General features: G+C 41.4%; 3 protein-coding genes across 4 annotated transcripts in view; 2 read left to right on the top strand and 1 right to left on the bottom strand.

Moving 5' to 3' along the window:
* The window catches only part of MTHFD1 (methylenetetrahydrofolate dehydrogenase, cyclohydrolase and formyltetrahydrofolate synthetase 1), a 72,014-nt gene extending 64,178 nt beyond the window's left edge, over window positions 1-7,836 (top strand). Inside the window, exons 25-28 of one of the 2 annotated variants that reach the window (XM_032180482.2) lie at window positions 1,591-1,698; window positions 2,568-2,720; window positions 6,052-6,145; window positions 7,588-7,730. In XM_032180482.2, coding sequence (XP_032036373.1) covers window positions 1,591-1,698; window positions 2,568-2,720; window positions 6,052-6,141 — 351 coding nt within the window. In that variant the 3' untranslated portion in view covers window positions 6,142-6,145; window positions 7,588-7,730. Of the gene's footprint in view, window positions 1-1,590; window positions 1,699-2,567; window positions 2,721-6,051; window positions 6,146-7,587 lie in introns of both variants that reach the window. The other variant, XM_032180484.2, reaches the window with a different exon arrangement.
* The window catches only part of ZBTB25 (zinc finger and BTB domain containing 25), a 55,728-nt gene that overhangs the window by 2,600 nt on the left and 29,979 nt on the right, over window positions 1-23,149 (bottom strand). Inside the window, exon 5 of the transcript XR_004252797.2 lies at window positions 3,850-4,020. The gene's annotated coding sequence lies outside the window, so the exon portion shown is untranslated. The remainder of the gene's footprint in view (window positions 1-3,849; window positions 4,021-23,149) is intronic.
* AKAP5 (A-kinase anchoring protein 5) lies at window positions 13,202-22,199 on the top strand. Its single transcript, XM_032180489.2, has 2 exons — window positions 13,202-13,363; window positions 15,883-22,199. The coding sequence occupies exon 2, from the start codon at window positions 16,146-16,148 to the stop codon at window positions 17,427-17,429; it is 1,284 nt and encodes a 427-aa protein (XP_032036380.1). The 5' UTR covers window positions 13,202-13,363; window positions 15,883-16,145; the 3' UTR covers window positions 17,430-22,199.

The following is a 23,149-nucleotide window of genomic DNA, read 5'->3' as shown; positions in this document are numbered from 1 at the left end:
CTGTGATCCCAGCTACTTGGGAGGCTGAGGCAGGAGAATCTCTTGAACCCGGGAGGCGGAGGTTGCGGTGAGCTGAGATGACGCCATTGCACTCCAGCCTGGGCGACAAGTGCAAAACTCTGTCTCAAATAAATAAGTAAATAAAAACTTGCCTAATATGTTCTTTTAGCTTTAGTTGCTATAAAGACAGATATATTGCCTAATTTTTGTAATTTGCTCATCCAAATTACCCACGAGTAGCTTTGCTTCTCATTTCCTTTAGGCAACCTCTCCGTATTCTGTTCTCTTTGAATCTTAATGCCCTGAACTAGTCTACACAGCATTTAAGAAGCCAGCTCCACTTCTCTGAAGGCTTTGCCCCGGAGGAAACAGCCCATGGGACTGAGGCCTTCACCAGTTAGACCACTGGTCTCTGTCCACTGCACTGTTTGCTTCAGGTGCCACAGAAAGTGGACATGCCCAATGCGTGTTGATCATGTAAATCACTGGGTTGTTTTTTCTAATACCTAGGTGATTTTGATTTTATGACTATTTCCTAATTCCTGGTGCCTGCACTTAATCAGTTGTGTTAAGGGTAGCATCTGCCTCTCATATACAGACTGGAAGTTATGTAGATGGACATTGGTTGTCTTATTTCATAAACAGTGTCCCCAGGTCTGGTTTGACAGGACTGATCTCCAGTATTAGAACATCTACTTTTTAATTTTTATTATTATTTTAAAATTTTTATTTTTTAAAGAGATAGAGTGTTGCTGTGTTGCCCAGGCTGGTTTCAAACTCCTGGGCTCAAGTGATCCTCCTGCCTTGGCCTCCTCCCAAAGTGCTGGGATTACAGGGATGAGCCACCATACCCAGCCTGAACATCTACTTTTTATTTATGAAGAAATAATTATTCTTGGGTAGGCAGCAACACTGTTTATGATGTACTTAGTGAGAGATTTTAAATATGTACTTACATAAGTACATATTTAAAACCTTAATATATATTAATATGTGTATCTATATATATATGTATGTGTGTATAAATATATCTGCACATATAGACATAAAAACTTTACCTCTGTGGGATATTTTCACTTATAAAATCTGAGGCTTGATATTAAAAGAAAGTGTTCCTGGCTGGGTGCAGTGGCTCACACCTGTAATCCCAGCACTTTGAGAGGCCAAGGCTGGCAGATCACCTGAGGTTGGGAGTTCAAGACCGGCCTGACCAATATGGAGAAACTCTGTCTCTACTAAAAATACAAAATTAGCCAGGCTTGGTTGCATGTGCCTATAATCCCAGCTACTCGGGAGGCTGAGGCAGGAGAATCGCTTCAACCTGGGAGGCAGGGGTTGCAGTGAACTGAGATCGCGCCATTGCACTCCAGCCTGGCAATGGAGTGAAACTGCGTCTCAAAAAAAAAAAAAAAAGAAAAAGAAAAGAAAGTGTTCTTAACCCAATCAACTTCAAACTATTTGCTTATATATGTATATAAAAACCATCTTCTGCCCCTTTTAGGGACTCTGACCTAGAATGTGGCTGTGTCCTGGTTAAATGTCCTCACATGTGTCCAGTCATGGTGTCCCCATCTCTTTCTTGTGCATTAGCTCCCAGTTGAGGATAAAATCAGGATCATTGCACAGAAGATCTATGGAGCAGATGACATTGAATTACTCCCCGAAGCTCAACACAAAGCTGAAGTCTACACAAAGCAGGTAGATGTTTGGTTAGTTTGTCCTTTCAACTCTTTGCAAAGCAGGACTTGGAGTCACAATCTCTGGGTCCTCCCAGCCCTGCCAAGTACCCGTTGCTTCACTTCTTTGGGTGGCAACCTTCTCTCCTCTGAAATACTGGGTTTGGATTAGGCGGCCCAGTCCCTGGTTCTTTATTTACCCATAGGTGGTGTATGAATGTGTAGAAATCCATGAGGAAATACAGAACGTCTTACCAAAATATTGAGAACGTCTCCAGTTTTTTTTTTTTTTTTGAGATAGGGTCTGGCTCCATTGCCCAGGCTAGAGTGCAGTGGCACAATTTCAGCTCACTGCAGCCTCTGACTCCTAGGCTCAAGCGATCCTCCCACCTCAGCCTCCTGAGTAGCTGGGCCTACAGGCACGCACCACCACACCTGGTTAATTTTTGTGTTTTTTGTAGAGATGGGGTTTTGCCACGTTGCCCAGGCTGGTCTTGAACTCCTGGGCTCAAGCAGTCCACCTGTCTCAGTCTCCCAAAGTGCTGGAATTTATAGGCATGAGCCACTGCACCTGACCCTCTCCAATTTTATTCTCATATCTACTCCAAACTGTTATTTTAAATTGGTTTTATGTTATTTCCATAGATGGAAATAAAATATTCACTTGTGGACTACAGTTGTGAGTACCTAACTCCCTCACCCAACAGTTCTTTTTCTTTTTTTTTTTTTTGGCATAATAAATAAGCTGGAGGACAGCAAGATAGAGATGTATATAAAGGGAGTTGGATGTTTCAAATAAATTGAAGAATCCATGTAATCACAGGGCCCAGATGGTCATTGCTGGGTTGTCATCTTTTCATTTGTCCTCCCTCTCTTCCCTTCTTTCCCCAGGGCTTTGGGAATCTCCCCATCTGCATGGCTAAAACACACTTGTCTTTGTCTCACAACCCAGAGCAAAAAGGTGTCCCTACAGGCTTCGTTCTGCCCATTCGTGACATCCGCGCCAGCATTGGGGCTGGTTTTCTATACCCCTTAGTAGGAACGGTAAGTGCGTGCTGCAAGGGAGCAGTGGGCACATCTGCGCTTCTTGTCTGAAGTGTGTTGCCGAAACCATCAAGCAAATGCCAAGTGAGCAGAGTTCACTGCCCAGAAGAAAATTGGAATCGGGCCTATTATGATTGCTGTGGATCATAAGCTATAAAGCAGGAGCTATATAGCTCTTGCTGTGGACCATGTTGGTGTCAATTCAAGAATGATGCCAGGAATACTCATACTGAATAAAAAATTCTGTTTCCCAGGGGCACCATGCCCTTCACTGAATCTAGGATGAGCCCAGCTGATAGGCCGGAGTAGTGCTAACATAATCACAGTTAATGTTTATTGGGAGCCTTACATAGATTAACTCAGTGCCCCCACAGCCCTAGGAGGTAGGGACAGAGGTTTTATTGACAGGCCCAGAACTTATGTCTGAAATTCAGGGGGTTCATTATTTTTAAGTAAGGAATTTCCCCATTAAAAAATGCAAATGGACCCTTGAGATATGAAAGGTGAGGTTGCTTATTTACGCTTCAAGGTGAACAAGGTGTCCAGTGCTTTCTTATCTTACAGATCTTATGCATATTCAAGGAAGAATATTGCTAATTGGGAAGCAGAGGGGAGGGATGCTTAAGGACATAATCATAGTTTGGGCTGACATTGTTCCAAGGTTAACTTGGATCCTGAATCTAGGTTATCCCCTAAATCTGCCCTGTATCCTATATCTACAGGTTGTACTGCCATGCAATACAGGATTGAAATATTAAACTAAACCAACACACATGGAAAAGAAACCAACATATATCCTTTTGGATTTATGTCATTCTTTCAGTATAGTAAGAAAGTGGTAGGAGGTGGCATTATAGAGTTGAAAACGTAGGACATTAGAGGTGAATTCATTTTCACCTCTTCAGATCTTGGCCTTGAAATTATGAAAGGTGAGAGCCCTGCTGCCCTCAGCTCACACCGTAGGGCAACATCATCACATCACAGTGGTGCTCAGCACAAATGCCTGCATCTCACTGCCTCCTTAGCTCTCTAGAGAGCAGAAGGCTTAGCCTTGCTATGATGTACATCAGTCTCCAGGATTTGTAGAAATCCCTTTTGGTAGGAATGTTCCACCATTTTTACCCAGTACCTTGAATATTGCAGACATATGTGTTGTTCTTTTTGGAGAAGTTGTCAGCAGCTACCAGCTGAAAGAGGGGTAGCTGTACTCTTTCTTGTCACTTCTGATCTTCACATGAAGAGAAGGGTAACAGTAGAGGTGAAAGCAAATCTGGAAGCAGTCAGGCCAATGAGAGTCAGGCTGTAAGGTGGAGAGAGACACAGCCTGCTGAACTCAAGACTTTCTCATTTAGAACAAAGTATGTGTCAGAGGCCTTCAACTTTAAGTTGGACCAAGATGTTTCCACACATGATCAAATGGTTTAATCACTATTCTAACACCTTCCAGTTGCTGTTGGGGCCTTAACGAGACAGATTTTTTGAATATTTTCTATATTAATTCAAAGTGTGATGGCTTATTTTCAAACTTTATATCTAGGTTCATACATGTGCGTACACATAATATTTTCTTTTTTTGTATTTTTTCTGATTATCAGTGACCAGTGTTTAGGAGGGAAAATCCTCTTGGGGAACGAGTGAAAATATCAAAAATCCTACTCATCACTGTTTGGGGAACCATCTTTAGGGTTTTCTGCTGACATGTACATGCCCGTCTACAACAATGGGCATGTGTCTTTTATCTTTATAATGTCATCTTCCAGTTTTTCTGCTGTGTCTAAGGACCCATCCTTTCCTTTCTCCTACTTGTCTCACACCTAGCACCTCCTTACCTCTTACACAATATGAGAATATAAACCAGTTGTCAGATCCCTATAATGTGTTTTGGGGAATATTGACTGGTACTCAGAAGTCAGTCAGAATGAGGTTTTCTAAAGTGTTGATGATGTTTTGTACAGAAGATAACTCATTCTTTTTTAATAACCTTTTTATAGTTAAGTTTTAGAAGTAACCTAAGCTGTTTTCCTGTCTAGATTTAATTTGGAACTTGTGTGTATTCATTATATAGGACATTGTTACAGATAAAAATATATGGAGTTTTCACTTGCAAGCCATACATATTTGCATCTAAGTAGAAATTTGTCAAAGCCGAGTCTTTAGAAAAGTAGTGAGTACAAATATAATTTGTAAGCATTACAAGTTTAGTTTTAGAAGGCCATTTTGGGCCAGTAAGAATGGTGATTATAAAACCATCTAGATTATGTACAAACGTGTCTTGGCCCAAGTTAAAGGATACTAACTCCTACCATCGTGTTGCTGAAGCAAAAATCACATGGGCAGCTCAGCTAGCAAGACTGAACGAAACAAAATTTAAAAGCAGACGAGCCCTGCACCTCCTTTTGGTCTTGCAAAGCGTGAGCTGAGGAGGCGAGTGAGCAACTCCTCTACTCCCCAGCACTCATTCTTGTAAGGTGAAGGTGGAAACACCTCCTGCTACTGCTTGTGACCACATGGAAGATGATAGTGAAGGCTGGTGTTTGGTTTGCAGGTCATGAGGAATCAGTTTCTTTTCCTTTTTTTTTTTTTTTTTTGAGATGGAGTCTCGCACTGTCACCCAGGCTGGAGTGCAGTGGCACGATCTCGGCTCACTGCAACCTCCGCCTCCCACGTTCAAGTGATTCTCCTGCCTCAGCCTCCCGAGTAGCTGGGATTACAGGCACACACCACCATGCCCGGCTAATTTTTGTATTTTTAGTAGAGACGGGGTTTCACCATGTTGGTCAGGCTGGTCTAAAATTCCTGACCTCAGGTGATCCACCTGCCTTGGCCTCCCAGAGTGCTGGGATTATAGGCATGAGCCACCATGCCCGGCAGGGATCAGTTTCTGAGTTTTTTTAACAGGGTCGGTGACTTGATTTTTAATATGTAACAGGAAGAGTACCCACTTTATTGACAACTATAACATGATGTTCTATCTTTATGCCTTGGGCTTTCTTTCTGAAGGAAAAGTGAAAGTAAAGATGACTTTACGTTTATTTTAGACATGGCCTCGCTCTGTCACCCAGGCAATGGGATGATCATGGCTCACTGTGGCCTCAACCTCCTAGCCTCAAGCAATCCTCCTGCCTTAGCATCCCAAGTAGCTGGAACTACAGGCACATGCCATCATAACCAGCTAATTTTTTATTTCCTGTAGAGATGGGGGTCTCACTATGTTGCCCAGGGTGGTTTAGAACTCCTGGCCTCAAGTGATCCTCCCACCTCAGCCTGGGATTATAGGCGTGAGTCACTGTGCCCAGCATTAGTTTATTTGTAATGCTTTTTTACATCCTAGATGAGCACAATGCCTGGACTCCCCACCCGGCCCTGTTTTTACGATATTGATTTGGACCCTGAAACAGAACAGGTGAATGGATTATTCTAAACAGGTAAGTTGTTACTGGGTAAGGATTTGGCTTTTTTCCTCATGTAGCTTATTTATGAATTGTAGGGCTCAAACTGACGCTATAAAAATTCACATTCTAATGCTTTCAAAACATTTCTTTTCAGACTTCCCTGAGGGGAGAGGGGATAGGAATGAGAGTTGGCAATAACCAATGAATTGAAATATATTTCAACACATTTTTGGAAGAAGCGCAGCATGGCTTGTCACAGGTTGACAGTGTAGGGGAGAAAACTGCTGTCCAGTAAACTACAGAGGAAACTATAGGAGAGGTTAGACTCCCTCTGCTGAAGCCCCAGGAGGCTTGGGGTTCAGAGTTGCTGACACATTGCAGGTCAGGAACAACTAACAGTCTGTATACTCTGAATAGGTAGTTAGAAGGCAAGAGTTAGCAAATGTCTTAGGAAGTATAATAGAAAAGAGAAGGAAACAGGACCAATCTGGCAGTTCTTAGGGCCTTAGGTGAAAGGGCCCTGAGTACCGACTGCAATGAGTGACACTGCATTGTTTGATATTTTTGAAATTTCAACAGGACTTGTCTCTCCTTAGGCAGACCCTTGGGGCTGAAGCAGCAAGTTGCAGTGTGCACTTATATCCCTAGACACATCCTGTTGAAATTTCAAAAATATCAAACATGAAAATCCTAACATCTTTCTCCAGAGAAGAAAAAAGTGGCTTGCCTATGAAAAAAATGAGAACTAGACTTAACACTCGTCTTACTGGCAATAAGAAGCTTTTAGACAATGGAGGAGTGTCCTGTAAGGTCACAGGGAAGATTACTTTCAACATGTGCTCACACCTAGCCGAATCTATCTGGATGTTTTCAGACATGCAAGGGTTTGCCACCCCACTCTCTTCCTAAGAAGTTATTTAGCAATGTACTTAGCGAAATGAGGAATTAACCAAGAAAAAAGAAAGACGTGAGTTTTGGGAAACTGAACCCTCATTTGGACATTAGCGAAGGGGCATTCTGACAACCATGCAAATGATCTGAAGTTACAAATCCTGTGTGGAACAGGTTGGGGGACCACCTGAGAAAAACTAGAAAAAGCTAGAAAAGACAAGGATATCAAAGGGTCATAGTACAAAACAAAAGCTCTTGCATTCTTTGAGAAAGTTAAGGTCCAAATAGAAGCAAACTGTAGTTTGATGCTAGAACACTATTCTTTGAGAGGGTACATGTGATACTCGAAATGCAGTCATGGCTCACGGCTTGGTCTGGTCTTGAACAGTATTCACATAGTACTATGGAAATACCATGCATCATTTTCAAGTCCATTTATGGACATGCCCTAGAAGAGCTGGTGGCAGGAAAGGATGTAAATGTTAACAGCTTTGGCAATGTGAGTGGGTAATGGTGCAGTATGGAAAGAACAGGAAACATTTCAGTGCTTAGAGAAAACATTTATTTCTTGTTTTTCCTTCCAGATCATCATCCATCTTCAAGAAGCTACTTTGAAAGTCTGGCCAGTGTCTATTCAGGCCCACTGGGAGTTAGGAAGTATAAGTAAGCCAAGAGAAGTCAGCCCCTGCCCAGAAGATCTGAAACTAATAGTAGAAGTTTCCCCAGAAGTCATTTTCAGCCTTAATTCTCATCATGTATAAATTAACATAAATCATGCACATGTCTATTTACTTTAGTGACGTTCCACAGAATAAAAGGAAATAATTTTGCCATCTTGGTGTTGCAATATGAATTACAGCCTTAACAGACTGTGCCACAGGTCTCTGCCATCCTTTGTGAGCTCATTTGTCAGGCAGACCCTTGGGCTGAAGATGCAAGTTGCAGTGTGCCCTTTATGATACTGTTGTGTTTAGAGGGAAATGTATGCATGCTTGTGTATTTCTGAGAGGACACATAATTCAGGGGACCTCCTGAGAGGGTCAGGTTGGAAGTTGATGACTTACCTTTTAATCTTATACCTTTCTATATTGTTGAATTTTGTTTTTCTACCCTGAGGAAGTATTGCTTATACAAGTTTTTGCCTGAACTTCCTTGGAATTCCCATTTCTGTCACAGCTTTAGCACTGTCTATGTTTAGAGTCCTCGAAAAGGATGGTCATACAGCATTAGCTTTAGGTGAGCCTCTATTCTGTTGGTGCAGCAAGTATTCATTGAGTTTCTTCTAAATGCCTGGGCTGGGATCCACCCTTCCCTACAGACTTTTTTATTTTTATTTTTATTTTTTTGAGATAGTGTCTCTGTCGCCCAGGCTGGAGTGCAGTGGTGCGATCTCGACTCACTGCAACCTCCGTCTCCTGGGTTCAAGCGATTCTCCTGCTTCAGCCTCCCAAGTAGCTGGGATTATAGGCCTGAGCCACCATGCCTGGCCCAGACTTTCTTTTTCCTAAAACATTAGGTTGGTAAAAACCACAATTACTTTTGCACCAACCTAATATTTTTTTTCCTCCTCTTCTGGCTGGGCGTGGAGGTGGCTCATGCCTGTAATCCCAGCACTTTGGGAGGCTGAGGTGGGTGGATCACTTGAGGTCTGGAGTTCAAGACCAGCTTGGCCAACATGGTAAAACGCTGTTTCTACCAAAAATACAAAAATTAGCTGGGTGTGGTGGCAGGCACCTATAATCCCAGGTACTTGGGAGGCTGAGGCACGAGAATTGCTTGAACCCAGGAGGCAGAGGCTGCAGTGAGCCAGGATCATGCTGCTGCACTGCAGCCGGGAGACAGAGCTAGACTCTGTCTAAAAAAATAAATAAAATATTTTTCCTTCTCGTTCTTTATCTTCTATCTCTGTTCTTCCTCTCCCATTTGTTTCCTTCCCTTTTTCCCCTTGTCTTCCTCCACTGGATCCTTCCAGAGGACGCTGCATCCCACTGGCACCAGTGCTAAACACTGCTGATGTTGGCAAAGCAGTATTTTTCCCAGTGTCCTTGGTTTTATTATTTTTAATTCCCTAGGTCCCTATCAGTGTTGTAATACAGTCAATTTTACAGTCCACAGAAATGACAGCGGTGCCTTGAGAGGCTTATGGCAAAGGGGTCACAATGCAGAGCCCCAGCTCTATGGCAGAGAGCCTCACCCACCTCCCTGCCTCCACATCCTCACCATGGAAATACGAGCACTGTTGGTACCTACCTCATGAGGGCGGTTCTGGAATTACTCAAACACATCATCTAAGATGCTTGTACAGGGCCTGGCACATTGTAAGCACTTGTCAGTTCCTGTTGCAAGCATCCTCCAGGCCCTGTTTGCAGAGTTAATTGCTTCTGGTACTTTTTTTTCCTTTTTTTTTTTTTTTGGCGGCGGGGACAAGAGTCGTGCTGTTGCCCAGGCTGGAGTGTAGTGACATGATCTCAGCTCACTGCAACCTCTGCCTCCCGGGGTTCAAGCGATTCTCCCGCCTCAGCCTCCTGAGTAGCTGGGATTACAAGTTCGCACCACCATGCCTGGCTAATTTTTTGTATTTTCAGTAGAGATGGGGTTTTGCCATGTTGGCCAGGCTGGTCTCAAACTCCTGGCCTCAAGTGATCCTCCCACCTCGGCCTCCCAAAGTGCTGGGATTACAGGTGTGAGCCACTGTGCCCAACCGCTTTCTGGTACATTTCTTAATGTCCTATGAAACTTCGCCTGGAATGGGATTTGCTGGGAATTCATTTTATAGACAAGGGAAGGATGCAGTCTTGTCAGATATGGTGACTTAAGGATCATCTTAAAGGATTTAGTTTCCTAATATCGCCAAAAGCCACATGGGTTTAAATCCTCAACACTGGTAGGGGCTGGACATGGTAGCTCACGCCTGTAATCCCACCACACTCAGCTGAGTTTTGAAGTTCTTTTTTTTGTAGAGATAGGGTCTTACTGTTTTGTCCAGGCTGCTGAGGCAGGAGGATCACTTGAGCCCAGGAGTTCAAGACTAACCTGGACAAGACAGACCCCATCTCTACAAAAAACAAAACCCCAAAACTCAGCTGAGTGTGTGGTGCACGCTTGTAGTCCTAGCTCCTTGGGAGACTGATGTGAGAGGTTCGCTTGAGCCCAGGAGTTCGAGGCCACAGTGAGCTATGACTGAGTCACTGCACTCCAGCCTGAGCAACAGAGCAAGACCCTGTGTCAAAATAAAAAAGACCTATAGAAGCATTAGTGCTTGGGGTAACTATTAGCATGTGCTGGCAGAGGTCTAGTGCCTTTACCTTGGTGCTAAGAGTCCCTTCAGATTAGTGGCTTTCCCGTGCCCTTTCGCTTCTCTGGGCTGCTAATGCCTTCCTTCCCCATATTAGTAATATTACTGATAAACAAATTGTACATTCTCTGATCTCACTTCAGAGGCTGTTTCTGTGCACTGAAGATGTACATACAGTCTTAATTCAAAAGAGATAACATTTATGTGCTGCCACATTAAACAGATTGCAACAGTATTGAGTTTGTGTTGGCTTTGTGCAACCCTCATGGTGCCCAAGAACAGATGAAACCACCAGAGACTTGGAGCCTCAGGTTCATTCAATGGTGTCCCAGGGAACAGGGTTGGAGGGCTTATTCCCAAAAGGCCTCTGAAATGTAAGAGCTATTAACAAGGAGTTGTAAGTCATTTTTGGTAGCTATAGGCCCAGGCAGTGGGTAGACAGAGATCAAGATGGGAGAAATGGTAAGATCAGTAGAGTACTGCTCAGATAAATATGTAAGATATTTTACTGGCACACTGTATCTGGTGATATTAACATGATAAGCTATAGGTAGGATAATTTCTCATCGGATTGGAGAAATACATTTATAGCCTATTTCCTGTTATATAATGAAAAGCTACTAATGGGGTAGTAGACAATGATATGGGTAATAGCTTAAACAGCCTTCGTTGTCACTTACCTGAATTCAGGAATGACAGGTTTCTTTCATGCATGAGGTACTGGATACATTAAACACACACACACAGATATGGCATTGAGTTCTAGTAATATCCTAAAGAAAAACCATGGTGCACTATGTTATTTATAGTACTATACTCTGTGTGAGTGACTCTGTGTATGTGTGTTGGTGGAGGTCAGGGATGACTTGTTTGTAATATACCTTAAGGAAGTCTGTCCAAATTTGCCCTTCAAATACTAAATTCACCTCTCACCTCAAACTGCCTTTCAGTTCCCTTTTACTAATTTTGTTTAAAAGAAAGGTAAGTGAAGGCCGGGCATGTTGGCTCACACTTGTAATCCTAGCACTTTAGGAGGTCAAGGCAGGAGGATCGCTTGAGCTCAGGAGTTCAAGACCAGCCTGGGCAACATAGGGAGATGCCATCTCTACAAAACAAAAAGAAGAACCTGGGCACGTGGTCGCATACCTGTGGTCCCAGCTGCATGGGAGGCTGAGGTGGGAGGATTGCTTGAGCCAGGGATTGTACCACTGCACTCCAGCCTGGGCAAGACCCTGTCTCAAATAAAAATAAGACAGCTATTCTACCCTGTCTTCACCTAAATAAGCTCATCTTACTTTTTGCCTGAAACTCTTGCAAACACCCAGGTCTGCTAGTTTTGAGAAACCGTGGATCTCAATAGGAATAGTTCTCAATTGCTTATGAGCGTAATGGATTTCTTTTGGCTTAAAGTTCAAAACTGGCAAAAAGCAGCGCTAGCAACCCATAGAGAGATACGAAGACCATTTCAATAGACGTGTTTGCTGAGTGAACAAGGCTGACTGAATTTTTTATTTTTTTGAGGCAGGGTCCCACTTTGTTGCCCAGGCTGGCGTGCAGTGGTGCAATAGTGGCTCACAGCAGCCTTGACCTTCTGGGCCCAAGTGATCCTCCCTTCTCAGCCTCCTGAGCTCCTAACTGGGACTATATGTGCACCACCATGCCCAGCTAATTTTTTAAATTTTTTTGTCTCCCTATGTTGCCCAGGCTGGTCTCAAACTGTTGGACTCAAGCCATCCTCCTGCCTTGGCCTCCCAAAGTGCTGGGATTACAGGTGTGAGCCACTGCGCCCAGCCCTGAATTCTTAATTACAAATAAACTAGATGCTTATGGATTTTCCTGTTTTACAACTCTTGCCTCTTTTATCTGTAATTTTAAGATCTTGACAGCTTATATTTGGCTTTGCTTTTGTGTCCCAAGAGTTCTTTCCTTGATAAGCCTCTGTGGAAGCTACAGAATCTTACAAATATAAAACATTTCCGGAAAAACATACAAAAATGGACACCTGACATTTACACTCCCTAAGATCGTGATCCTGTTGAAGAAAGGAGATGAACGCGGCTGCTTTTCAGTTCTTCACTCCACCTTACCAGGTTCTTCATCTGGATGCTATGCTGTGGGAGCCAGAGGAGGAGGCTGGGATTGTGATGGATCCTACTAGATTTTACAGCTGGAGCTCCCAGGAATGCCCTCATAGGGAATGTCCTGAAGGGAATCATGGATAACTTGTAAGCTACCTCAACTTATTTTTGAACTATGTAAGGTATAAGATGGATGGAGCTGGGTTCCTGTGCCTTTCTCACCTTGCCTGCATAGAGATGCAGCTGCTCCTGCAGGCCAAAGTTCTGCACGAATCACCTCCACCTGCTTCCCACTGGGAGACAAAGATTTGAGAGCCTGTTTGGCGATGAACCACGATGATCTCCTTACACTCAAGCCACTCCTGAGAAAGTCGGGTTTCTTTCTGTTTCCATTTATATATGTAATTTTCGCTTCAAACTGACCTCGCTATTCTACGCACAGTTTTGAATCCTGCTTTTAAAATGCGATGTCTGCCTTGTCTTTAAATATTCTGAGCGGGAGGAGAGGAGATGTGTAATGGGACTGTCCATAATTTGAAACCGGACCTCACTATTTAGCGTCTCAGAAAACGCGGGGTTCATTGCCCTGGTCCCCCCAGCCTTCCCCGCCCCGCCCCCGAACCTTCCGGCTGGCTCTCTCGCGGTCCCCGCCTCGGAGCTGACGTGGTCTGGCAGTGGAGATTGGCGCCTGGGCGGAGCACGATGGGCTTCCCCGGGGCAGGCAGGCTGCTGCTGCAGGTGGGTCCCCGCGCCCGCGCCGCCCCGCGCCTCCCGCGGTCGCCCCGCCCCTGCCCGCCCGCTCCGCTCGCATTGGCGCTGCGGGCTGTCTGTCCCCGCGCGATGGGGAGAGGGCGCACCCGGCGGCGGGCTCTGCAGAGGGCGCCTTGCTCTGGGTGCGACCGCGGCTCCCTGGAGGCCTGGGCGCCCGGCCCCGCGAGCGCGCCGCCACCTCGGGAGCAGTGTTGGCCAAGGACCCCGACGCCCTACGTGAGTAAAGGCAGGGCGGGGAGCCTGCGGGGGAGGAGGGTCGGGGGCAATGTCGGGTCCGCGGACCGCGGAGTGGGCAAGAGGTGCCCACTGGACACGGGGGATCCGAGCCCCCTGAGGTGCTGGGAGTAAGAACGCGGGAGGTCGCTTGTCCGCAGAAATCTGCGGCCAGGGCGACCCTCATCAGGTCTGCCCACCTATCCCCTTCGCGTTACAGCTTGTCTTAGAAGCATGGGTTGACGGTGGCCTTTTTCCTTCTGTATCCCTCTTTGGGAAATGTGATTTTGGGTTTCTGGCCATTACATTATAATTCTGCAGACAGCTTGAAGCTGGGTTATCTGTTCCACGCCCCCGGCATTTTCCTTTTTGAGTACTTTATCCTGCGCTCTGTCTCCTGCCATAAGGGGCGTCAAGCCAGAATTCGAGATTCCTTCCTCCAGGAGGAAGCTTCGTGGTCCATATCTGGTGCTGGGAAAGATGCATTGCTTTCCTCGGGTAGTGGCTGCTCTTTGCTGCTCAAGGGAAAAAGGAAAGGGGGTGTTTTCTGTGACACGAGACTTGCAATTCTATCAGGAAATGAGCACAAGGACTTTAAGATTTCCTGAGGCGATAAAGCTACCCTTGCTGGTTAAGAGCGAATCATTTGCAGTGACATTCTGCAAAGTTTTATTGTCTACAGACTGCATTATTTTCCCTCTTCAGTTAAGTTTCTGTTTGGGTATTCGTTTTATTTCTAGTATGTGAGATGAATTCAAGTGAGCTTCTCAAACCATTGTCTTTGCACAATCCAGGTTAGTTTCCAATGATAGACTCCTAAACATCTCATTTCAATATTTCTATTATGTGGTAATACAGCCTCTGCTTAACAAAAATGCTCAGGTGCTGAAAACTCACAAGAGGTGAGAAGATTTAAACAGTTATCAGCTGAGGTTCCAGTGCTCACTGAAACATTATAAACGTGAGGAGAAACACTGTCAAATGTTCATATTTTAGTTCCGTCTTTGTTCTAGAATGACTTTATCTTTCTGTTAGAGGCATACAGTATGAAATACCCAACCTAAGAGAATATTTACTTAGATCATAAACTGATTTTCAGGGTTCCAGTTCCTTCTACAGTTCATAAAATTATGGGTTACCCAAATGAAACTTCAGTGAAGGATTTACATAAAAACAATATAAAGAATGAGTCTATTTGCTTATTTTAGGGCATCCACCCACTAAAATTCATAGGATCTTTGTTAATCACCTCCTATTTCCATTCTTTGGTGCCATCATACCATTCTGAGGATTAAATTTTCAACACACCTTTACATTATCTAACAGTTTGCCAATTGCATAGTTTGTCAACTTATTTTTGGCTTTTAAATTAGTTCCTGAACCAAAAAAATTAAAGAATTTCAAAAGCTTGGTTTTCAAATAACAAGAACTCAGTCTACTCTTGGTTCAATTATGAGTTGATAAGTGCCTTATGGTTAAATGACCATTAATCAATTTTTAAATTTTTTTACTAATGAAATACTGCAGATTAGTATCCTCAAACAATTCATTTTCTGACGAAACTCTTAAAACCCGTTTCAGAACATAAGCTTTAAGCAACAAGCAATCTTGTGTTTAATCTGAGCTCTGTTACAGCTCTGCCGTAATCTCAGCCAAATTGCTTCATCTGTAGATGGTGATGCCACCATCTTTGTAATATTGTGGTGACGATTAGAGATGTATGTAAAAGTGCGTGCACTGCCTAATACCCAAGAATTGCTCAATAAATGTCAGCTATTACTACTCTTACTGACCTCCAACTATGTGCAGATTATGGTGGAAACATGTGATACAGCAGATACAGTACTTAAATGAAAATGTCAAAATTATACAACTAATTTAAGAGTGGGAAATGACAGTAATGCTACATTTTCCTAAGAATATGTATGAAAAGTAGCACTTCCTTGATGGAACATACATTTTTAGAACAGAAACCTTATGTTATAATGGTAAAACTAGAGAGTCAAAGTCTCTAGTTTTAACTCTGGCTATGACCTTATCTAGCTGCATGGCTTTTACAAGACAACTGCTCCCCTCTGGAGTTCAGTTTTGTCATCTGGCTGGATTTGAGTAATCTCAAATAACCTCTGAAGTCCTTTGCAGCTTTAAAATTATTTACTGAGTGTGATAAAGATTACATTAGCTTGCTTTTCATCCTGCACTTCATTTTTTGTTCTTGTTGTTTGCTTAACTTGCACTTTAGAGTCATAAGCAATTCACACAGACAACACAACTAAAGAACTGATATTATCAGACTTGCAGGGTAATCCAAAATGAAGTTTCAACAAGGAGGATAAAACAAAATAGAATCACACTGAACTCTTTAATAGGGCCAAAGTAAACCCCAATGTTTATTCTCCAGTCATTTCATTATTATGTGGAAAATATGCCTGGTAGAATCTTATATATTCAGTTGAAATAGTCTCCATAGAAAATAATAGGCTCATAGTGAAATAAAATACCCCTTTCTTTTCTCTCATCAGGTTGATCTTTAAATAAAGCAAAAATTTATCCAAAAAAGGGCTTTCATGAAGAAATTAAAGAGAGAAATTACAAGCCATAGAGAAACTGGGCATTTCTATACTAGAGAAACCACCTAAAACAACTGTATGGAGTAAGATGAAAGGTATGAATATGCCTGGAAGAAATTTTACCTAGTGTGACATTTTTGCCCATCTTTTTGTCACAAAAGGCTGCTAAGGAAGAGAGAATATAATTTTCTAGATAATAAGAGTGCAGTGTAAAAATGGAAACCACAGTTTCAGAAATTCATGTAGAAAACAAAGATGAGAAGAGATCAGCAGAAGGTAGTCCTGGGGCTGAAAGGCAGAAGGAAAAGGCATCCATGCTTTGCTTCAAGAGAAGAAAGAAAGCAGCTAAAGCACTGAAGCCCAAAGCTGGCTCTGAAGCTGCTGATGTGGCAAGGAAGTGTCCGCAAGAAGCAGGAGCTTCTGATCAGCCAGAGCCCCCACGGGGGGCCTGGGCCTCACTCAAACGTCTTGTAACACGCAGGAAAAGGTCAGAGTCTTCAAAGCAGCAAAAGCCATTGGAGGCTGAAATGCAACCTGCAATAAATGCTGAGGATGCTGATCTTTCTAAGAAAAAGGCAAAATCTAGACTTAAGATTCCCTGCATAAAATTCCCAAGAGGGCCAAAAAGGAGTAATCATTCCAAAATTATAGAAGACTCAGACTGCAGCATCAAAGTCCAGGAAGAAGCTGAAATTTTGGATATACAAACACAGACCCCATTGAATGATCAGGCAACAAAGGCTAAGTCAACCCAGGATCTAAGTGAAGGCATCTCACGGAAAGATGGTGATGAAGTCTGTGAATCAAATGTGAGCAATAGCATAACTTCTGAAGAGAAAGTGATTTCAGTAGAACTTGGATTAGATAACGGGCATTCTGCTATTCAAACGGGAACTCTAATCCTTGAAGAAATTGAAACGATCAAGGAAAAACAAGATGTTCAACCCCAGCAAGCAAGCCCACCTGAAACTGCAGAAACAGACCATCAGCAACCAGTACTTTCTGATGTTCCTCCTTTACCTGGAATCCCAGATCAACAAATTGTGGAAGAAGCCAGTAACAGTATCCTAGAAAGTGCACCAAATGGGAAAGACTATGAAAGTAGAGAGATTGTAGCTGAAGAAACTAAGCCAAAAGATACTGAATTGAGCCAAGAATCAGATTTTAAAGAAAATGGGATCACTGAAGAGAAATCCAAATCAGAAGAAAGCAAAAGAATGGAGCCAATTGCTATTATTATTACAGACACTGAAATCAGTGAATTTGATGTTAAGAAATCTAAAAATGTCCCTAAGCAAATCTTAATTTCAACTGAAAATGAGCAAGTAGGGGTTTTTGCTAATGATAATGGTTTTCAGGATAGAACTTCAGAACAATATGAAACACTCTTAATTGAAACAGCCTCTTCTCTCGTCAAGAATGCTATTCAATTGTCAATAGAACAGCTGGTTAATGAAATGGCCTCTGATGATAATAAAATAAACAATCTTCTACAGTGACTTACTCTCCAGAGTCATGGCAGAAAAAACAAGCTTAATGAAGAATTCTTTTATACATTTGTGGCATTTCTTATTCAGTAACAAATGAGAGACTTATCATCTCTAGAACTTAAAAGGTACAATTCCAGTGCAGAAGTGCTAAAGATTAAGTCAAGTTTATAAAACTCTACCACTGAAATGCAGTCACTTCTGGATTGGAGGAAGTCAGCACAGATTGCAGTGTAAAGTGACATAACATACAGGGATTTGCTAAAACGGCATATGGAGATTGGAGTGCTTTGGGGGAGGAAGATGTGTTTATTGAGCACTTATGGTATGCCATAAGCTTTTTAATGACCTCTGACATAACAAAGTCTGGTTTCCTTTTGATAACTCAGCTCTGTGTATAGGCTAACATCACATTGAGTTTTTAAAAACTTATTTTTTACAGTGCACATATATGTTGTTTAAAATGGTGAATAAGGTGAGCTACTTTTGTGAATGTGATTTGTAATTGTTACATTCCTAAGCAGTAGGCTTAACTCAAAAAATACATTGCATTTTCCCAGTTTCAGCAGATAGTTTGCAGAATACGCATATTAAAATTAAACGTGAGTGGTTTTCTAGTCATAAGTCTCTTATAAGCGCTATTTGGCCAGGCGCGGTAGCTCACGCCTATAATCCCAGCACTTTGGGAGGCCAAGGTGGGTGGATCAGCTAAGGTCAGGAGTTCGAGACCAGCCTGGCCAATGTGGTGAAACCCCGTCTCTACTGAAAATACAAAAATTAGCCGGGCGTGGTGGTGCACGCCTGTAATCCCAGCTACTTGGGAGGCTGAGGCAGGAGAATTGCTTGAACCCGAGAGGTGGAGGTTGCAGGGAGCCAAGATTGCACCACTGCACTCCAGTCTGGACAACACAGCGAGACTCCATCTCAAAAAAAAAGGAGAACCATTCACAAATCCTTCAATCAGGCAAATTGTTACTAAGTGCAAAAGTGTAGAAACAGGGAGTGGGTTTTTCCCCCACTCTTCTTTCTGCCTCAACAGATCTGTATATATCCACTTCTGCATGGATTTATCTGTGAAAAGTTAAAAAATGAAACAGCAAAAACAAAACAAGGGGAATATTATTCTTCATCCAGGAGAAGGGAAAATTCCCCAGTAAATTATCACAGATAATATAGGATTCATCTTGCAGAATTACTTCTTTAAGAGCCATATTCATCAACCTCTCTCCAAAGAAGGGAGAGTATATTCAAAGCCAGCCTGGCAGTAATGGTCCTGGAAAATCCTAATAATCTAGCGCAAACATTATTTATTCTCGGCCAAAAATGAGCCATGAATGTGGGTGAATAGAAAGTGAAAAGTTATTGCTAAAGCACATTATAATTTAAATGTCAGTATTCCTTCATGTCTGTGTGTTGAGAGAGACCAGTAAAAAGCATTTTACATGAATATTGAAAGTTAACTTTTTCATCACTATTTTTTTTTTTTTTGAGATGGAGTCTCACTGTGTCGCCCAGGCTGGAGTGCAATGGCGCGATCTTGGCTGACTGCAAGCTCCGCCTCCCAGGTTCACACCCTTCTTCTGCCTCAGCCTCCCAAGTAGCTGGGACTACAAGCGCCCACTACAACGCTCGGCTAATTTTTTGTATTTTTAGTATACAGATGGGGTTTCACCGTGTTAGCCAGGATGGTCTTGATCTCCTGACCTCGTGATTCTCCCGCCTTGGCCTCCTAAAGTGCTGGGATTACAGGCTTGAGCCACCGCGCCCGGCTTTCATCACTATTTTCAATCCAGATATACTTTACAAAAATGAGAAGGGCTTATTTGCATTTTTATTTACATATTGAAAGGGAAGCATCTGATCTCATCAATGATTGCCATATTTTTTGAAAAAGTAATCCTATTTCAGTCTTTCCTTGTGTGAAATGGCCATAATACCACAATGCATTTCCCTACCTCACAGGTTAGGATTCAAAGTGTGTATTCCCCCATTGTGTAAATTGAGTGATTGTGTTACTACTTGAAACAGATGAAGTAATAAAGATGAAGTATGAGATGTAAGGTATTTGTTCAAGAGCTCCACTTGGAGGAAATAATGCACATTAGATTATTTAAAATGATCTGGGTGAATTCTTGCATTGTGTATGGATTGCATATAGAAAGTATTTGCTACTTTGTCCTACAGAATCATCTTCATTTCTTTCTGTAAATACATATTGAGACCTCTAACAAAAGAAACTAATCTGACTTTGAAATTGAACCAAATCATGGATATTATTAGCAAGATTCTTTGCTGAAGTACAAAAATATTTCCCCCAGATTTTCCTACCTTCACGCTTATAATCTGGGGGTGGGGGGAATCCTTAGCAAGATGAAAAGTGTCATTCAAAACACATGACCCAAGAAGTCAATTTCTTTTAATTGTACAACTTTTAAACATTAAAAAAAAAAAAAGACGAAGTCATCTTCTCTGAAAACACTCTTTAACTCACTATATGTGGTGCTAATGGACTTGGACAGCTACCAGCTATCACATTTAAAAGTGAACAATTTTAAAAACCTGACTAAGGTTGGTGCGTTTTACGGTGTATTGAAGAATCCTGCCCTCATTTACTGCAAGGATGCCTCCAAGCCAATACACTTGCATTGTAAATGTTTAGTAATCTCATGAACAAGCAAAAAGTATAGTACTTACCAATTATTGGAAATATTTTGGGGGATTTAAAAAAAAAAGATAAATGGCAAATATGTGTAATGAATTTTTTGGTTAAGAAAGTAAAATTTTATCTAATACTAGGTTTTTACTTTTTTCACTGTGGTTTGATATATATTTTTGGTTAGAATGTATTGATTGTTTTTATGATGAGATGTATATTTTACTTGCATTCATTCTTAAGTGGCTTCTGTTTTTCTATTGAGAATATCTGTTGAATTAAGTAGGATTTCAGTTAGAAAAAGGAATTCAGAAATTAACTGGTCTCAATCTGATTATATGTGCTACATGGCCAAATCCTATTACAGTGAATTCTAAGGTGATTCAAATTGTTTTATTGTTATAGAAATATGCAGAAATCAGATGGCTTCAAAGTCGTATTTTTCTTGTAATAGTATTTAAGCAATTTGACCTTATATGCAAACATTAAGTGAATATAAATAGGTTCTGGTTCAATTCATGTCCACTTAACGACATTAAAATAATTATTAGGAACACCACATGAATTTTCATTTACATTTTTGTGGTATAAATTCTGCTTTTAATGAATATTTATTTATTAGCCAAAATTCAGTTTCTCTTTGAACCCAGAATTTTGCAGGGCTGGGGGTTGGGGAGGGGATTATTGGCTACTTGTTAACTTTTTCAGCATATTATCATTCCTCTTTTAAGACTCAAGTATTATCACTTTGCTTCTTACAACCCAGAGAATGTGAAAATTCTCCTCTATTTTATGTAGCACTATTCACTTAACATTTTTTCAAAGCACTTTATAGGATATAAAAATAGTACCCGGTAACATTTAAGTAAAGGTAGCAGAAAACAAAAGAACTTTCAAACAGAAATTATGTTCCCTGCCACCTCCTCCACCTCAAAGAATAATAAGCATGTGGCACAAATGGAGTTGTTCAGAAAAGCTGTCTGCATAATTTTCCTTCAAGGTAATGTATTTGACAGCATGAAGTTTGTGATGATCTTACTTGGTCTACTACTTAGCGGAGTCTTAGAATCTCTTTTATTTACTTCTGAGAGATTGTTATTTCACCAGTATATGTGAACAGGCTTGCTAAAGGTATTAAAGATATGGATCATGAGGGCACCAAATTTGGCTTCTGTATGCAATCCAGCATTAACTTCATCCATAAATTTCTAACTGCAAGTTGCCTTATTTTTTATATTTAAGAATGTTTTTAGAGGTTTACAACAGAATTTTTAAAATAATTGTTAGGCTTTAGAATCCCACTGTTTGAAAAGATCCTTTTAATGTCAACTTTATTGAAATATGTAGTCTACTTTCTAATTTCATCTGATACTCAATATAGCAGGGTTTGATTTTTCTGCCTGCCATTTGTGCATTTAAAAAAAAATCCTCATTTAAGATTTAGAGTTCTTTAGGTTCAAATTCCTATGATGTTTTATTGGGTAACATGTACTCTTATACATAATTCAAAATTTCAATCCATGGTATATTTTACGGTACATTTTTGAAAAGAAAATTTGTTAATGCTCCTTAGTAACAAAAATTAGAAGGAAGCTACATAAAATTCAGGTGTCCTAATTAAATTCAATTTGATTCAACACACGTATTAGGCATAACTCATACCTAACACTATTTGATAAGGGGGACAGGCTCCCTGCTGTCCAAGAGCTCAACCTAGGGAGCAGTGACAACAGAAACCAGGTTGGGTTAAGGCAAAGGGCCATGGATAATGCTGCAACATGAGTGGCATAGAGGGGAGTACACAGAACAATTAATTTTGGTGTGGGGAAGGTGGTGATCTGAATACAGCAGCAGTTTGAAAGTATTCCGTTTTTAAATAAACAGTATGCTTATTTTGATTTGTGACTAGGTGTAGAAAAAAGCCTGCATAGTGTTACATATTTATAGCAGTTCTTTGTAAAAATGTTAAGTGGATGAGCTATTATGAAAAGTTTCATTTTTTCTCATTAAAATTAGTACTAAATTACTGTGGATCAGATGATAATATTAAATAATACTCTGTAGAAAAAAGGTTTCAAGTTGAATTAATTTATGTACTGATTATTAATACAGAATAAATGTTATATTGACTCATGTTTATTTATTCAGATCTTTTAAAAGAACTGTGGGCAAACTATGTTCACTTCCTATAACTATAAAGATCACATTGATGGAACTACTGAGTTCACGCTACCAAAAGTTCTACTCTGCTAATTGGGAATTGGACAGAGATTTTACAACAACACTCCTAAAACAGTCCTTCAGCAAGAGAAATATAAACACTTACAATGTTGAACTAATTCAGCCAAAAGGGCAGTTCTGAATTTGATGACATTTGTGAATTTCACAAAAGCACACTGTTTTCATCTCTTGATATACTCATTTTCTGCATTAACCTATGAATTGTTAATAATCTTTATGATTTTTCAAATGACTAATCAATGTGAAAATGCTAGAATTATTCAGATGGTACGTACTAAAGGTGGGTGTTTAAAAAGTTCTGTGTTTACTAAGGCACTGATTTCATTCTGGTAATGTTAACACCCTATCTTTTCATAACCACAGCCCAATGATAACAATCAGGCTCTAGGAAGGACTGTACTTTCCAAATCTTGGGACCAATTTAAAACTTGATAGTACCTTAAAAGTCCTAAAACTAAATCTGGCTTCAAAGCAAAATGTCTTCTTATGTACAAACACTGTAATAGGGTAGCTAATATTTCACATTTTGCAGGATTTTTAAGTTTTATGGCCGGGCACGGTGGCTCACACCTGTAATCCCAGCACTTTGGGAGGCTGAGGCGGGCAGATCACAAGGTCAGGAGATCGAGACCATCCTGGCTAACATGGTGAAACCCTGTCTCTACTAAAAATACAAAAAATTAGCCGGGCGTGGTGGCGGACACCTGTAGTCCCAGCTATTGGGGAGGCTGAGGCAGGAGAATGGCGTGAACCTGGGAGGTGGAGCTTGCAGTGAGCTGAGATCATGCCACTGCACTCCAGCCTGGGTGACAAAGTGAGAGACTGTCTCAAAAAAAAA

This window comes from Hylobates moloch, unplaced genomic scaffold (genome assembly GCF_009828535.3).
Source record: "Hylobates moloch isolate HMO894 unplaced genomic scaffold, HMol_V3 SCAFFOLD_16, whole genome shotgun sequence".
Taxonomy (NCBI): domain Eukaryota; kingdom Metazoa; phylum Chordata; class Mammalia; order Primates; family Hylobatidae; genus Hylobates; species Hylobates moloch.
Note: the sequence above shows the minus strand (reverse complement) of the source record. Positions and strands in the feature narration are given on the sequence as shown.